General features: G+C 37.9%; 1 protein-coding gene across 1 annotated transcript; it reads right to left on the bottom strand.

The window, feature by feature from the left end:
• LOC146462296 (lipopolysaccharide-binding protein-like) lies at positions 1–18,950 on the bottom strand. The gene is made up of 16 exons (XM_085085970.1): positions 18,783–18,950; positions 15,718–15,817; positions 13,852–13,983; positions 12,738–12,811; positions 12,203–12,299; positions 11,477–11,540; positions 11,257–11,320; positions 9,208–9,299; positions 8,324–8,506; positions 6,954–7,013; positions 6,213–6,380; positions 4,791–4,858; positions 4,060–4,102; positions 3,637–3,709; positions 2,958–3,034; positions 1–1,071 (listed from the first exon to the last, which is right to left on the bottom strand). Exons 1-16 carry the CDS (start codon positions 18,898–18,900, stop codon positions 1,024–1,026), a joined length of 1,461 nt encoding a protein of 486 aa, XP_084942096.1. The 5' UTR covers positions 18,901–18,950; the 3' UTR covers positions 1–1,023.
• Positions 18,951–19,004: the final 54 nt, after the last annotated feature.

The following is a 19,004-nucleotide window of genomic DNA, read 5'->3' as shown; positions in this document are numbered from 1 at the left end:
TTCCATTCTGCGAAACCGTTTATTTTACATAACAAGGTTTTCAACATTTGTTTCTCTCTATTCAGTTTAATGGCATATATTGTTTTTACTTAGCATTTATAGCTTTTCATTTGAATTGTAGTTTGACTTTATAAAGACGTCCAGATAACGTCGAAACTTGGCCGGTTTTTTAAAGTTATTAAAGTTCCTTTACGTAGTTAGTCTTTTATCGGAAAATTTTTAGAGTGATGTGTTTTATAAAGCCGCTTATACTTTACTTTAGTTTTCCACTCTTGTCTTACAATCAAAGAGCAAGCACCTGCGTTAGTGAACAATGTGCAAATCGAGTGTTGGCTTTTTACTACTTTCTCTGACAGATGTACGGGAACTACTGGTTTAAATGGCAAGTTTCAGTCGAAAGAATATAACAATGAGAACAATAATAATAGTAATAAAAACAAAAGCCTTAAAAGGTTTCAAAACATGAGGGGGAAAATATGGAAAGTTAATCATTGCAACCCTTTTTATCGATGATTTCAAATCATAAGAATGCAGCGTCCGACGTCAAAATATATCTTAGGGAGTTTAAGCAACCATCAGATAACCATCATTGCATTGTTTCTTTGTTTGCTTCTCTCTATTTTTGTTTATTTATTTGTTTCTCTTGTTTGTTCGTTTTTGTAGTTGAAGTGTGTGAAGTTCGAAGCATTCTCATGATCAGTATCCAAGACGATTCAATTGTCCCTGAATGCCAACGATTTCTGAATCTGAACAAGAATGGAAACGTTCAAGTCCAAACATAGCACCTAAAATATTCGCTGCATTGTTAATGTCTTCTACATATCTCAGGTTTTTGTTCATTCGCCAGGCCAAGGTATTTGAATTACATCAAGGCTGTAATCTTGGGTTTAATTATCAAATTATGTAAAGTTTTAGAAAATGTCCTCTTATTACAAATCAAGTCGCTAATCTAACAGCAAAAAAATCAAGCCGTTTCTTAATGTTAGGATAGTTTATCATTGCTTGTCCTCTTCTCGCTCATGTTTAGTGTTTCGACCAATACTTGAGGTTTGTCTCAATAAGTGTAAAACCCTGTAGAAAAGAAAAGAAAGAAAAAAAGTAACGTGATGGCTACCAAACAACAACTTAGGTTTCATCGGACCATTATTGGTTGCAACTCGACAGCCCTTGTTCAATTTACGTACATTATCATTCCTTATATCCATATTAAACAGCGTCAGAGAAAAGTGCAATTGAACCATTTTCACTTCACTGGCCTCACTTGAATATAATAATAATAATAATAATAATAATAATAATAATAATAATTACTATTATTACTATAATTACTAATAATAATAATAATTACTATTATTATTATTATTATTATTATTATTATTATTATTATTATTATTATTATTATTAGTAGTAGTAGTATTATTATATTGAAATGGAATAGATGTGATGGTATATTTTTAGCCTGGTGAAAATTAAGAATGATGTGTTTTGCAATGAGTGACACAGATGTTAATGCCACAAATGACATTCCAATCCTAGCAGTATGCAGAATGTTTGTCCCATAAATCTAGTTTAATTGCCTTAGCTCCCACGAGTCTCCTGTAGCTCAGTGGTAGAGCATCCGAACTAGTAATCGGAAGGTCTTAGGTTCGACCACTCACAGAAGCACTCGGTTTTCCTTTTACCGAGTATGGCTCTGTCACTAACTGAATAACACATCATTTCCAGTAATAATAATAATAATAATATTAATAATAATAATAATAATAATAATAATAATAATAATAACAACAACAATAATAATAATAATAATAATAATAATAATAGTAATAAGCAAGCAAAAATTAAAGTTAATAGCCGACGTTTCGGCGTCATCGTGACACCATTCTCAAGGCAAGGTGGATAAATTAATGCGAAGATTTGATTTCTCTACAAATTAGCTTATTAACAATGGATCACAAGTTCTTCAAGTGAATACCTTTGCGCGGATCGAGTCTGTTTGCACATTTAGGGATGGTTAAAGTTTTCTTATGAAAAGCATCTCCTTAATTAGGCAATCAAATTTGTTCGAACATTAAGCTAGCACATGAAATTGTTCTGAAAGACAAGAAAGAACGTTCGAGTTATGCTCGCAGATAGACGACGATTTTTGTTTGTGTCCATCAATGCGTTCGTGGAGGTGGCCGCGAGTGTAACCAACATATCCTGCATCACACAGGTTACACTGAAATTTATAAACTAGACATTGTTGGTTAACAGTGGCAGGCTTGACTTCTCGAACTTCAAGGTCTTCGTTGAGTTTTCTATTTTCTTCGCATTAATTTATCCACTTTGTCTTGAGAATGGTGTCACGATGACGCCGAAACGTCGGCTATTAACTTTAATTTTCGCTTGCTTGTGTTTCAAGAAATCATTATTGATCAAAATAATAATAATAATAATAATAACAATAATAATAATAATAATAATAATAATAATAATAATAATAACAATAACAATAACAATAATAATAAATAACTTTCATTTTCCCTCGGCAGTGTTTATAGCACAAGTGCCAATGGGGCCGTGTATTTAGCTTCGCAAAGAAATAATTGATCTAGTACTCTCTCTGGGGGCATCGCAAAAAATAGCCTTAGAAATCTTATTACGTAATCCTAGCATGCCGCGTGCAGTCCGTGACGATCCATCACTTCAGTGATTCTATAGTACGGGCCCTTATACATGTATTAGGCCATTCCCTTTTCACAATAGTTCATTCAGTCATTTCGGTGTTACGACTTCCTCTTTACGCGTCCCACCCACCTCCTCGCGGCGATGAACCACCGCTTTACTAGGAGCTCTCCACTCCTGACCACCTTGGGCTGGGTCTCCCATATCTTATCTAGACTACGGCATTGTTTGCAGATGGTCCTAGTGAGAATATATTACGATTCAAATGTTAACACATATGAACAGGTTACCTCTCCAGTAGTGAGGGAAGTATCCTCCCAGACAACATGGGGAAGCATTGGTAGCGGAAATCCTCTGTCTCCGAGGACTAAAAGGAAGGAGAGAATGTATTATCATGCCAGCACTGATTACTGACGCGTTTTAATACATTTTAAAAGGAATTTTTGAAACATCGAAAAAAAATCGCAAATGTCACTGAAGGGATTAAGCTAAGTAAGGATTTTACTGTGCTGATTCTAGTCAAAAATAGGCATTAAAATCTCGTTTAAGTTTTCCAAGAGTTTTTGGTTCGTCTTGAGACCTCTTGAGGTACTATTTATTTTTAACAGTCTACCAAAATATCATAAATTTTGTCAAACAATGGGAAAAACTCTTCGGACACGTCTTTTAAGGACGGTGCCCACTAATCCAAAGGTATTTTTGCGCGGTTTATGAATATGCGGGAAAAGAAGATCATTGCTTCCCGCAAACTCATAAACCGCGCAAAAATACCTTTGGATTAGTGGGCAGCGTCCTTAACAAATCAGAGCTTCTCGGGCCATCCCGAGATGCGCAGAACGTATGGCAGGTACCATCCTTGAGGCTCAGGGCTTCAATGTAGGGTTATTTTGCTCGTGTTGTAACACTTTCTCGAAAAACCAAAGAATCCCCGGTATAGCACTTCATAATGACTTTTGAGGTTTTACGTACCGTTCAACTTGTCAACAAAGTGTCCAGATTTAATTAACAGATTGATGAACGTCTGGAGAAGCATGACGTTCGACTGTGAAACAAAATATTTATATAGGTAAGGATGAGTTTTAAGCCTCATTCAATTCCTTAAAATCCTCCTTTATTTTGAATACAGTTTGTCAACAAAACAAATCTTACAAGGCGCCTAAGGAGGAAGGAGGAAAGACAGAAAGAAGAAAGATGAACATGCTTGGAGTTTGCTAATTGTCTTCTCTCAGAAATTAGATAAAGAAGGGCATCGATGGAAAGATATCGTATGGAACTCTCCAGCGATGCCAAAAGGACTTCCTTAAGCTATTTGGCAGGCCTGTCGATCAATCATCATTCAGTCAGTCAGTCAGTCAGCCACTCATCAAGAGAAAAAGACTTATAAAAACATACCCTGATATCTCCGATAGCAGAACGAACGAGACGCACTTGGGACCTACAATAGGGGAATGATAATTAAAATGGCATAATGAGGAATATCTCTTTTTTTTAAAACAAAATCATATGAACTAACCTGAATTGATGAGAAGTGAGAGCAGACTGAATCATAGTACTAACAATCTAGCCTGCTAGCAAGCTCTCCATTGGGTCAGCGAGAGGATTGGGGCAGGGCTGGGAGGAGAGGCGCTATAATCCTCTCGCGGCTGACTCTACTAGAGAGCTTGTTCCCAGGCCGGCTACTAACAATGTCAAGTGCCGTTCTTTGGTGGGTAATCAAAGTCCAAAAAGACAGTTATCATGGTCAACGGTGTCATTGATGGCTACCTTAACAAATTAACGTGCACGGGTGACTTTTCTAATAGAATAACTTTTAACTGAACAATTATCCACGATGGCGTGTTGAATTTGAGACAGATAGCCAACGAGGCGCGTTGACGATATCATCGCATATCCAACAAGCGCGAGCGAGGGTAATGGTTTCATTAAAAACAACCGAGAAAGATTGCAAGATCTGACCGATTTCATTTTATAAGAAAGACCAGAGGATGATTTAGTGACCACCATTTCCCAGGAATAGTATAGTGGCTGACATCTCAAAGGCGCTAGACCAATCAAAACTCTGGAAGGCATTCTGCACTGTCCCAGTTTTAATAATTACCATTACTCTCAATAGGGTAACTCACGTGAATGACTCGGCGTGAAATGATAAGTTCCCGTATTTCACACCAACAGATCCATTAAGAACAAATTTCTGGAGAAATGAGCATAGAATGAAAAAAAATCACACATCCAACAACATTTCAGCAATCAATAAAAGTTAGAAGACATGACGTAAAAACAGAAGATAAAAGAATATGTGCATCTCTTTAGGGCTTCATTCACCCTTGATCAACCAAGATTGAAAGATACAATCAGATTGGCCGCAATCATCTCATTTTGGCACATCAAAAAGGTTTTAACAAAAGGACAACAAGATTTTCAAGTTTAAAAGACATGTTTCCATGGCTTTCCACCATTTTCAGTTACAGTGAAATTGAAAGATTGTCAATCACCAGTGTAACTAACTATGATAGGAGACTCATCGAAACCGACATCTTTTCGCTAAAATTAGGTCGACTAATTGTCAATTTCACTGTAACTGACGATGATAGGATAATAGGAAACCCTTAAAAACAGGTACAAAAAGCTTTAAAAAGTGTCGTTTTTCAGTAATTTTCATTTCTTTGTCCCAGCCATTTATGAAATGTATAGACAGAGACGCCGGACCCAATGTACACCACAAATGGCATGATATAGGTATTCAGTCTACGTATTGTAGTAAGGCTAAGCACAGAACGTTATCCATATATTTACAAACATCACCGAAAGCAAGGGATCGTAAATTCTGTGAATTAACTAGCACGAGAAATTACAGTGAGGTTCTCTAACGAAGCCTAGACGAAAATCTATAGGACTAACAAGTTAAATGGGAGGTTAAAAAGTTAAAGAAATTTGTAACGCGCTAGGGCGTTTCATGGATCAGTCGAGTGGTCTATTGTCCGTGGCATTTTAATACAATTCTTGCTAATACTACGTTGTACGTGGTACCTGGAAAATAATATTAACAACGCGGTGTTTTTGGGATTTGTACTTGGAAAATACAACGATTCGTCATATTCCAAAACTGTCATTATTTTTCGTTCCCTTGCTTGTTATATCTTGGAGAATTGTAAAATATCTCAGTAACACTATTACATCTCATATTTTTCAAACAGCGTTTAAGAATGAAATTAATTTTCAAAGTTATGAAGCAACTGTAGGTGCTACAGCATCTTATTTGTGTGGGACTTCAAATCCGCATAAGAGCATCATGACGTGGGAGGGAAGCAATAAAAATAAAAAGCCATTTTCATGATGGCCCTACCAGAATCCTTCAATTTTTTGCTTTCCTTAAGATAATTAGAGAATTTTGTTTTCTTAAATAATTAGAGTTATTGTTATTTCTTGTACCCCCAAATGGGATTTGAAAGGAAAAACGACATAGATTCTCGAAGTTGTAATCAAATGATGCCATCATGAAAACGGCCTATTGTTCGGAGGTGTTTACGTTGTCTCAGTAAGCTTACCAGTCCCAACGTCAGAGCATAGATCGGCACTCCATTCTTGGCGATCACGTGAATTTCTGCATTACCATTGACCGTCACGCTTGTCATATTGGTTCTGGTTGTGAAAACGGGAGCTTTGGTTGTGTAAAGCTTGACAAACATCGGGCGGTCTCGGTACCTCTCGTACAGCTAAACAGAAGACGTCCAAGGGGAACGGAAATAAAAAAGAGCATAAATTCCTCCTATCGGCCATTTTAGTGGCAATGTTAACAATCGCTTTATATCACCTTGATAAACTAGGGGCGATTTTCAGTACGTTTTAACGACGAATAAATGGCGATTTTTATGCCAAAGGAGTTGAACGCAGGTGGTCTCTGCAAAAAAGTTACGTTGAGGGACCCTTCAAAGGAACTAAGCCATGTTTTATGCTCGCTTCATAGGCTGTGTCAGCAACGCCGCACATAATTTTAAAATTGGAATCAGATTACCATAAAAGTAAGCGGAAAGTCGCCTTACTTCATAAAGACAATTTAAAATCACATTTAAACGCAAGAAAACGTTGCTTAAAATCGACTACAAAATCACCTTTGTAAATGTAACGCGCTGAGAAGCTGTGCAATCTCATTTAAAAAAGAAGCAACTACAACCTATCTTCTATTCTTGTTCGCTTTAAATACTGGCTTAAATTAAACGTATATTATTAGTGCATGTCAGCTACACTAAAAACAATCAGTATCAATAGTAGGTTGCAAAAATACAAACCTGACGAAAAATATGTTTGCATGCCTTCGTGTTCAACAGGAATTTAGAATTTCTTGGTAACTACGAATAAAAGCAAATGGCTTGTTTATTAGTCCATTCATTCACAAAACAGACGAATAAGAGAGATAGAAGAAGCCTTACGTATTTTCCCGTGATGTTTCGATCAGGCCTTCATTTGTTTTAAGTTTCTTGTTAACACACACTAAACGCCCACATATAATTCGTATGCACGCACAAGCGGAAGAACGCGAAATGTCGAACCATTGTATAGGCGGCCAGACAGCCGAACTTTGAACGATCAAGTTAACAAGCAAGCGGTCCAGCCAACGAATACCAGAAAGAATGAAAGAACCTTCCTTCCTTCCTTTCCCTTCTTCTTTCCTTCGTTTTGTCAGAAAAGCATCAATTTACAGGCGTGACCGATTTCAATAAGATATTGGCTCACCGTATAGGGCCATAGTTCATTATGCTGTTACAAAAATTGTAACGAAAGGCTTTCGTTTCTCTGAAAATATGTTTTTTAATTGCAAACACTCGCTTGAATTTACAGTGCCTTATCAGTATACCTTTAAAGTGGCTAAGCTCAATTTTGCGAAAAACATTTTTTTAATATGTATATATATGAAACATGCACACACACCGCGGATGAAAGATTATATAGAAGAAAATATTCTAGTAGTTATCTACGCAACCAGACTTGCGAAAAATCCTGAATCTTTTCTTCTATATAATTTTCTTTTTGTGAAATATATTTAAAAAACAGGATAAGTACCAGTTGGAAATAAAGCATAATTCCTAGCCTTTATAAATCGCATTTCTTTCGCGTGGAATGCAATTCAATTTACAGACAAGAATCGAATCTGCACTTGGTTTGACTTCTGGCCAATTCGCACTCAAAGACTATTGAAGTTACGCGCAATGAACGCAACGTTAGTACTTGCGATACTGGTGCAATAATCTTTGACCTGCCTAACCAACTAGGAGCTGGTCATCTTGTAAGTTTGTAATATACCCGCAGATAACATGAATTGAGGAAAGAGAAATATATTATATATTTCATGTACAGTTAAGCGTATTACGTCTTTTTTGAAATCGTTTACCGTGTTTTTACCATTTTTTTCCCGTGAAATTGAATAACAGTGGGCGCGACTATCACTAAAATACGAGCGAAAAATTGAGTCCCACTTTTTAATTGACGATTTCACCGTCGGATTGCATCCAAAGACCAAACAATGTTTTTAAAAGCGCACAGAAACGATTTCATTTTGGGCTGGAAAAAGCAAAGTAAGTCAATTTTCAGTTTCTTTTATTCCATTGCTATCAGTGACTATAAAGCTTTAATTTACGATTCGTATTAAAGTTTCCCTTACGTCATTGGACTTGATAACAGTTCTTAGAGCTCTTTGCTGGTGATAAACAAAGCTCGCAGTGTTGAAGACGTAATCAGTCAGCCATATGTAGACCATCTTATCCATCCCTTTCAAGGGAGGTAATGGTGCAGGAACAAACAGCGCGAGCGTAGCACGAGGGTCTCCAACTGGTTTAAATTCTCCCTGGAACGAATATACAACAATTATCACACAGGTCACTTAACCATGGAAACCAGAAACACGTTCACGTATTAGAAAAGTTAAAAAATGTTTTCTGGGACCTTGTTCAAGGGACTGGATAATTTTATTATAAAATCTTATAACACTCAAACTGAATGATCATTGGCAACTGATTTTTTGTTAAGATCTATCCGATGCATAAAATACTCAGGCAATAGAAACGCGTTATCAGGCCCGTTTAAACGGTTTCAACATTTGCTTCAACATGCGTTCAAAACAGTTGTTGAACCAAATGTCGGGGGCGTTTGAACAGGTCGTTCAACATTGTTGAAAGCGTAAAAAATGTTGAAAGGTTGCTGAAAGTGTGTTGAATCAAATTGAAATTGGTTTAAACTTTCATTCAACATCTCCTTTGTTCTTGAAAATGTTGAATGGCGTTAAAACCGTTTTAACACTCCGTTCATCCAACACTTGCCCACCATCCGTTCAACGTTTATTGAATGAATGTTGGGCAAGTGTTGAAACCGTTTAAACGGGCCTATATATCGCACGAGAGGTGTAAATTTAATTGATCACAACGTAACACGCGGAGAGAAAATCAGCGTTTCGGATTTGATGAATGTTTGCATGTTTCCTGTACATTCTGACAGATACTTTTAAAAATCAACCTTTAAAAGCCTTTCAAATTGTGAACATTAATTTACCTTTAATGGTACATCCATGTAACTGGAGGTAAACGTAGGGTCTTTAACAAGTGAGTAATCAATCTGCGCCACGGAGCTTACGTTTCTGAGAACTATGGAAGAAAACGACAGCTCTAAACTGAGGTTCCCTTAATGGGCAACATGAATATTCCTTTAACCCCTGAGGCAAAACGACATTTTGTCCATGTATGATATACCATTTTAAAGCTAATGATGAGTCTATTTCATAACTGATGTAATCATAAATAAGAAAAGTTATGGCTTCAAGATAAATGGGCTTAAAACGTAGAAAATTAAATGTTAAAAAATGTCCCAATCCTTGTGTATATTAGGTATAGTTCTAATCTATAGCTTATTTTGAAGTTCTCAACATGTTCATTAGTGTGAGAGATGTCTTAAGACCAACAACTGCTAGTGGGGGAGGGAGTTGAAAAGTTATGGGGGATGGTAAACAATATCAAGTGTGGGAGGGGGTTAAGTTTTCATCCTTTTAATGCGTAGATCTTCGTAAGACCATCTTGGTGTTAAAAATTCATAGAAATCCGCCAAATATTGACAGCGTTAGTTAGAGTTAGATTTAGTTGCTATTATGCGCCAATTGGCTGGTATAAAAAATTAAAAGGAAAAGAAAAAGCGACACACTGTATTTCCCACATTCATACATAATTACATAATTGACCATTATTATGACAAGATAACTGTTTTGTGGATTACTTGGTGAAACTATTTAGAGACGGTGAATGAACGCAGTCAAAAAAGTGCTGCTCTCCCCTTAAGGTGGCTCTATACCATTTCTTCAGTTTTCGCTGGTAGTGATATATATATTTTTCTTGATGTTCTGATTTTTTCAGCCCTGTGAAAATATCAGGGTTCAAACATAGTCTCGAGTACCTAAGTCCTTATGCTTTGCTAAAAACACCGTTACAACTGGTAAACCCCGTTTTCATGGCAACCAGCGGATGATACATCTGCTAATTCCTTCACTCTCAGCTAGTTTCAAAACGGGTTTGACCGAATTTCGTTCGGTAAAATTTTGCTCTTTTTTTTGTGTAAGGAAGAGAGAAACTCCAAAGTGTCTCCTCGTAAAGTCAAAACAAATTCTGTACATACGTTTGGCCAATTCTGCAATTTTCGTTTTTGCCATTTATTGCAGTTGTGCATGTATAAATCTCCCTAAGATTTTTTGGAGTACAAACACCCGCTAAATCCTAACATTGAGCCAATTTTAGGAAAAATTCAACGAGGAAAACGCGTTAAAATAGCCTTACTTTTCAGGCTAAAACTGGCTTTGTTTCGCGCGCCAGCATAACGAAAATTTACGTATCAGTTAGAAAACTGCGCGCGCTCGCGCCATTTTAGTACCCAGTTGCCGTGCGCCAAAAAACTGTATAGAGTCACCTTAAGTAAAGATGTATTGACCCCTACAAAAACCAGCAGTTGAAGACAACTTTATACTGTGTCATGGCTAAGACACCAAGGGTATCCTTTCAGATTTTTGCTCCTGCTGTTTCGCGAAATTAGATACAGTGACAGGAAGCGCTGGCTTAATCCGAAAAGTATGCGTAAGGTTAATAGGACTATTGTCTTTAAGACCACTTTCAACTGTAGTCACGCACGTATTAAGAACGCTATTAACCAGATACTCCCAGATCTAGATTGCACTGTTTGTTACAAATCTACTGTTACTCTAGCTAATCTATGTAAGTTAATTTTTGGGGTCCAGAGTTTTAGCTAAAACTCTGGACCCCAACTAGTTATGTAACGCTCAAAATATGTCACGCATTTAAAATTCTTGCCGCCTATTTCCTGGACGCAAATACAGGCGTAGCTTTGCCACGCATATCCGTAGGTGTGTTTTTATCATTTGTAAAATTCCTTTATTTGTACTAGGCATAAATATAGGCATACTTGTTAGTTTTGTAAAACTCCCTGATGAAGTGTGCGCTAGTCACACGAAACGCGTAGGAGAAAATAAAAAAGTTTTACTACCCAAGTAGTTCGCAGAAGTGCTGCTCACTGGATAACCCTTTTAAAAATTTCATAATTTACCGGGAAAGGTTGCGAGAAATTCAGCTCCATCTCCGTTTATCGCCTCTCTTGCTTCCTTGCAGATCTTATTGAATAACAAAAAGTCAAATGTATGTTGAGTGAATGAACATATAAATATGAAATAGATGAATAGCACCAAAGGTAGCATAATCAGACAAAATGAAACATTCTTGTTTGATTTTCTGTTTCCATAATAGTTACAAAAGTTGTAACTGCTTACAAGTTTTTTAAGCTCATCCTTGATTTTGCTGTCTATTTCGTCAGAGAACAGGTTGTACAACCAACTAAATTAGAAAAAGAGAGAGCAAGAAAAATGTTATCAAATCAAACTGAAAAATCAGAAAAAAATTCCGGGTTCAAATTAAAGTGCATGTAAAACGATCGCTTCAGGGGTCCCAAACTAACTTTACCGACGTTGTGAATGAAAGAGCAAGTTCTGCATCGTGGTACTCCCACACACATCCCATAACTCCTTGATTCGCTCTAACGAGGGGCTAACGCTCGAATCGTCAAAACTCGAATTTCTTTACGGTGACCGACAAACCCTATCAGCTCTCTGTTGATAAAACGAACTGATTCGTAACTAGTAAAAAGGTAAAAGTCGTCTCCGATAACAAGTAATCGATATAAGTCGATGAATTCAAAGGTGAAGATGTTGCTGTTCTTAGATACTTTTCAATTGGCCCGTTGCTTCTCCTGTTGAAGAACCTGCCTCATTTGCGACTTTTATGAATACTTCAAGGTCAAATTCGAATACACGGAAACTCTCGCGGAAGATTATGTCGAATTTTTTTAATAGAGGATTAGCGAGGGAGCTTGCGCGGGATCCTTTGGGAAACCTATCCAGTCTGATACTAGGAAAATATCGGACCGGCAACTAAAAATTCTGAAGGGCTGATAATAGTATCGAGCCTTTCAACAATGTTACTCATCTAAGGCGACGTACCTATTGCCACCGGTGAATCTGACGTCAACTGAACGAACATGTGAAGAACAGTCTCGTTTTTGTGCAGATATGGTTGGTCGACCATCCGAGCTGGCACCTGAAAGAAATCACACGTTATCTTATGTTTCGATTATTCACTGCATTAAGGATCCACGTACTTCCCAACACCCTGAGCACCAATCTGTTTTTCTAATTCCAAAAGTCAAGCTCCGTACATCCGCTATTGAGCCTCGTTAACCACGACTATAGTCAAGCACATCTCCAACAATAAAAAAAGAAATACTTAAAGTTGTTACGATAAAGTAAACGTAAAAATTTGAATTAGCCAGGTAGAATGCCTTTTCATGAAATGTTATCTCTTTAGGATAGAGTGTAATCTTGGGATTATACATGATCCATACATGAACCAAATATTCTATCTACAAGATGAGAATTCAGATAGGCTAATCAAGAGTGTGACTTAATGGTTATTTAAAAAAAGTGATATTTAATTTATCATGTGGCAACACGACAGACTTGTTAACATTATCCTCACCAAGGCGTACAGTCAGACTGAATTCAATTCCGTGTGCTTTAAAAGTGAAACCAACAGTGTCGCTGACTTTAAACCTGAAACAAAAGTGAAAAAATATTTCAACTGTACTAAAATCCATCACCACTGGTCAGATGCTCAAATTTGCCGATCCAAAAATGACATTCTGGAACTATCCTACCTATATGCGTAAATTAAGTTAATGGTCAGAGTCTCTTCGGAAACTTACTGCGTCAGTTTTCTTCTGCTCCATCGTTGTGACAAACCGGGTGTTTTAATTCTTTCTAAATAAAAAAACTACTTGGTCACCATTGGTGTAAAGGTGGGACGCAAAATCTCCTGAAGGTAATTCCTTCAGAGAAAAATCGGGTTCCATTTAATGGGAATTCAGTCCCCCAATTTATTTGGAACGCCACAAACGAACTCGTTGGCCACACATGCGGGTTAAAATTAGATCAAATGATAAGAAATTGTGTTTGAGAGTTTTCGACAGTTATTTATGGGCAAACCAAATTAGTCTTTTATTTCCAAGCTGAAACTTCCGGAATTTGGAGTTAAATGGCACGAGGATAAAATTAATTTCTTAGCTTTATCCAACAAACAGTTGTCGTGCACCGCAAGACCTGGATTAAAGCAGCGTTAAGAGAATCAATTAGAAGCTTGTGTTTGTTTAACAGAAGGCAGATGTAGAGGTATGAACATCCCGCTTTTTAACATCATCAACAGGTAAATTTTCCATTATTTTTATTCTGACTTTAAAACATACCGCCAAAGCATGCGGCGATCATCTCAGCTGACACAAAGTGTTAAGCACAGCCAGCATAATTTTACCAGTTATTTCAAGACCTTGGATGGTGGTCTAGCCTAGGCTTGAACCCACGACCTCCGATGCAGCAGTAGGATACTCTTACCAACTGAGTTAACAAGGTGGTGGTGAACAGATCATATCTATTATTTTTCCAATTTCTAGCCCTTTCTTTTCGGGTTCCCGCCGGGTTCTCTCGTTTACCAGAAAGATAAAAAGAAATAATACAGGCAGAAACACTTATTCAGCAACATGTACAGAAGATCTAGTAAATCAGTCAGCTTAATGTGTTAGTCATAAAAATATACATACCAGCCAAACTTCTTTTTGAAACTCAAACTTCCCGAAAAGTCTAGGTCAATTCCTAAAGCTCGGAGAGTGAGCCCCTCTCCTGGAGCGGTGGTAAATGATGAGGAAGCTATTGAAGCGCGATTGTTCCTGATGCTGCGTGAAAAAATGTTGAGCAAATTAAAGGCAATAGGACACATTGACAGAACCATTTCATGTACAATACAACTGGTACAAGGATTCAGGGAAATGATAGTTACCTGTTCTGAATCTAATGAAAATGACGACCTAAAATATGTCCAAATATAATGTGGCAATAAAATGTAAAGCTTGCTGAAAGAGGTGAGTAAATAGCGAACATAGCATCCTCAGCAAGTAACAAACTCAGATGTATACGTTTAACGAAAACACAAATAAAAATAACAAATGCCACATGTCGTGCACCGGAATGCCTGAAACGAACGCACACGCCGTGAGATAGCTGTGAAGATCGCCTCAAATGAAGCAAGCCTGCTAAGTGCCGGGGAAGACCGATTTTAAGCCATTTGACGCTAAACCTTTCGCGCACAGTTTAAAGTATATTTTCTTATTTGTCAATGTTTTACATATTAATAAATGGCATATACAGTTATACAGAACCAGGAGCCCATGTTTCTGCAACCCTAGTAAACCACACAAAGAAACTACCGCCCAAAAGTAGAAAAACGTTCCTGCATTAGTACATCTCAAAGACTTCACAGGCAAGGCTTAAAAATGAACCCCAACAGCAGGCCCGTGGCCAGACCGAAATTTACCGCGACCGGAATAATCACGGAAGACAAAAAACAAAACACGAAAGTTCGGTGCTGGCTGAGTGAAAAAAGCAAATCAAAACAATGTGCCTTTCCTCGAGCGAATTATTTACCCGACATTTCATACGCAATGGTCCGATATTTGCAACCTCGCATAACAATGATGCACAAACCTTGTACCGCAGCTACATCAAATTTGAAAATAGACATCAATTTAATGAGCTGCTCAAGTCTGGAGGACCATCATGGCTGCCGATCACTAAAATCTTTCTTTTATACATGTTTCAAACCTGTACTGACAAAACTTTCTTTTTTTAAATGAATACTTTACAGCCGGAAAGCAGTTAAATTCCAAACAAGTGTTCTGAATAAGTTAAACTTGGAAATTTTTACCAAGGTAATTGCCTCGGTTGCTTCTATGCTGGCTAAGGGTCTGAACAAAAGAGAAGCTAAAAGAGTCGCAAAGAGGTTAAGCTTGTAATGGAACTGTGGTGCTGTGCCTGTGGGGAGTAGAAACGAATGTTTGGTTTTATCACCAGAATTGATAAGATAATTTCGCCACCTAGAGACGGTACGAGACTTTAGCCTTTCAATCGCTCTGACGAAGAGCTAAATTTCGAAACGCTGTCAACTCTCTAATCTTTTTATGGTTGCCGAATTGGGGGATCCAAGGGCAGATGGAGATGAGTGGTGATAAAGGATCATAGACACGCACATTTGGGAGGAAGAACTGAGGGCGCACCGAAGGCAGGAAGAAAGAGCGTTTATTTCTTCGTACTACAAACTATTGAATAATTTTGCATAATTGAATAATTGAATAAATGATTTAAGACATTATCAACGTAAAATACTGAACCATAACAAAGCTAACATTCAGCTGTAATGCTTCACAGTCAGCCACTCCCCGTGGGCGAAACCAAAGATCAGACATCGATTGTTTCAATACCGGTATCAAGGCGTGAACTCAACAAAAATAGCTAAGCCTAGTTAGGGAGGCGAACGTCGCAAGAACCAACTGAGTTACAGAGTCACCTACAGGGATTTCAGTTTCTTAAGAGACAACAGTGAAGAATAGTCATAGCAAGGCAAGCTATCTTACCCATATAATTTGTATTCAAGGTTGCCACTTTTGTGAGAAATATCGTCTAGGTGATCTCTTCTCAGCCTCTTGAACAATACTTTGATGCCAACGTCATCAGCTAAAATGTAAAAAAAAAAAAAAAAACAATAAGCACACATCATTTACCTTAATAACACGGTCAAAAGGCTTTTCTTTAATCTGGGGAGACTCTCGTCTAGGATGATTAAGAAACATTTTTACATGGAAAGTTGCTGAGAATCTTGTTATGTGGTGGCGCCTCGAACAATATACTGCCTTTACCGCCAAACCCACCAGAATCCACTTGAAATAGCAGTTATAAGGAGATAGTTGTTAAGCTGGAGGGGAGGGGGAGAGGGTTAATAAGCACAGCTATTGGTCAAGGATTGTCTTACTGCCGAGACAAGGAATCATGACCCTAAATGATATAGTAAAGATTCGTCTAGCTCTATTAGTAATGGCGGTGTGCACCCCACGGTAAATTTCCTCGCCCCGACAATAAAATGGCTTATTACCTATCACCCATTCCACCCAATTTTCTTCACGTTTTAATATGCTTTAAATACATTTACAAGTGTCCCTTGTATCTAAATCATTCTCCGTCAGTGCGACGCCTTCGACCACTTTTTAATAGAAGAGAACTTGTAGCAAAACGACAGTCACGGAAAAGATATAATCAAAGTTTGTTCAGTTAAAGTTATTTATTCATTTATGAATTTATGGTTGTTTCTTTTCCTTTCTTTTCGGGTATTTTATACCGACTTTCACGAAAGAGAGGGCGACGGCTGAAGATATTCTGAAAGAAGTTCCCTTTTACAGATCATTTTACAAAAGAATACCGCATGGGAAGAGCGTGGATGTTGGAGTCTAATGGGGAAAGTGAGGTACGGAAGAAATACAGCGAATAGTGCTTGGAAAAATGAATGAAACTTAAGAAAATCCAAAGAAAAAACTTGAATGCAGACTAATAGCAGCACTGATATTTATCATTAATATAACCCAGATGGACTCTTTATCCATTCGGTATTTCCATACATGTAAAGGGAAAAAACAGTCTAGTCGAATCTCCCAGAAAGGTAGGGAATCGATCGCGTGATGAAGCTGGATTCTCCGATGATAAAGGATGCCCCTTGTGAATAGAATAGTTCCGTTGCTGCCCTTGGCTTTGTTGACTTTATTAACACTTTCTGAATTTCCTTTGTGTATTCTTGTTATTCCTCTATTTAACCTGTCAGTTTAGCATGTTCCAGGCTGCCTAGAAGACATTAAAAGCTACACTAAGCTCACCTACTACCTTTGCTACCAGAGGGCTTTCTTTTTTCATAAGTGATGCAAGTGAACGAGAGCGAATGTTAGCATGCTTACATTATTCGCCTGGCCACCCAGTGTTTCAACTGCGCCTAGGAAATACGGTGAGTGTGAGTTCATTTTGACAATTCAATTTGGATTAGAAGAAGCTATTTCCTGTCTTTACTCAATGTTATCGCACAACAAGCCTGTCAGCAGTAAGTGGCAATAGACCCCACTTACACACAGTCGTATAAGCCTGTAAGTGGATTTATGAGGTCTTAACGGAGGAACTTATCACCGAAAGAAAATTTTCAACCCCTCAGGATCAATCACGGTTTTGGCTGAACTTGTAACACAGTAAGTGAAACTGCCTCACTAAACAGTTCAGAGCCGAGTTTCTTTCAGCAGGATATAAAGATGCTCATTCAAAAAGAACCACGACGATCTTTAATACGATTTGGCTAATGTACACAAAGATTAATGGATTCCATTAACGATTACCATTTGGAGTGCTTTATGCGGGGTTTGAAGACAGTGTATTGGCATTTACATTATGCGCAAACTGCTTGAATCAGGTTGGCTTCTAAAATGGAGAAAACCAGCGAACGATAGTGTCGATATATAATAGGTTTTGAGCCAGGGAGTATTGTAGTTTCACCACACATGAAGGCCTTGCTGCCTGCATGGTCTGTTGTTTGACAGCTTTCTCTAACTGCGTGATATTTCACACTCCCCCCGCCCGATTGTCTCCTGGGTTTGTCTTTATCCCAGATGACCACTGCTCAGAACATATAAAAAAGCAAGAGTCCTGTTGTTTAATGGCATTTCCATCCTTCATTTGTTTCACATCGACAAAAACAACCTATTAAATGTATCTGATTTTAATAATCATTTCATAGAGGAAAAGGACTCTTACTCGCTACTCAATACTAAATTCTGAAAAGTGGGTGGGCATTTAATGTTTTCTTTTGACAATGTTTTTCTGGGATTTTTAAGAGAAACGCACTTTGATAGTGGCAAACATCGTATATTTTCATGTTGGTTTGCTACCATTTTTTTCGATTTCCTCAAACTTGCTTGTTCACTATACAGTGCGCTCACACTATATCTTGTCTCCAACCGTTCGAAATCTGCTCCGAACTGAAACACGTTTCCTTGAATGCGCTACTGACTGACTCTAGAACCTTTCCCTTTCGCACCCAAGGGTTCGTCCCTTTAGAGCTTGTCATCGCGCCAATCTTCTGATGCTGTCCTTCACGATTGATGTATGAGTTAACTTTTTCAGCTTAGTATCCATTCTTCCCTAAATGAAACGACGGTCTGGTCAAAAAGTGGTTTCTGTATCCATGAGATATTCACGGGTGTCCTTCGGCTGACACAGAATTCACACTCGAAGAGAACAACATAATCCATATGCCAAACAGAGGAAACTCACAAAATGAAGATTCAGTTTTTAACTTTGTTTATCCAAAAACGTATACAAGGATGACCGAATTCCATATCACTGAAAGTGAGAACAATGTTTCCCAAAATTGTGTAATATTTAAACCACTCGGTCCTGCCGGCAGTGCAGGGGTAGCATGGATATTTGTAACGCTACCAACATACTTCCCTACGGCGTTGTATAAGGGCGTGAAACAGGCCCGCTCGTGGTATTGAATATGCGATGAATTCAAAAGAAATACTATCAAACAAGGCTTGAACAACTGAAAAAAGCGTATAGAATAGGAAGGATAAAGATTTCTCCACGCGCAATGTTACGGTGTATTTCTTACCGTATTGAAGCCCTTTGTCGGTCACTCGCAAACGGATTCCAGGTCGTGCTTGGTGTTCAGTCGAGACACTCTCGAAAATCAGACCAGTGAAGACTAACACGAACAGTATATTTGCCATGTCCTTTGTCCTTTCTCCAGCTCACGTACCGAGATAGCTTTTGTTTATAAAGGGAGTTCTTAATGTCATTCCAATGAGCATCCAATCAAATTTGTTTATTTACT

The sequence above is a fragment of the Pavona decussata genome, unplaced genomic scaffold (assembly GCF_977016875.1).
Source record: "Pavona decussata unplaced genomic scaffold, jaPavDecu1.1 SCAFFOLD_190, whole genome shotgun sequence".
Taxonomy (NCBI): domain Eukaryota; kingdom Metazoa; phylum Cnidaria; class Anthozoa; order Scleractinia; family Agariciidae; genus Pavona; species Pavona decussata.
This window is presented reverse-complemented; position numbering and strand designations above follow the sequence as displayed.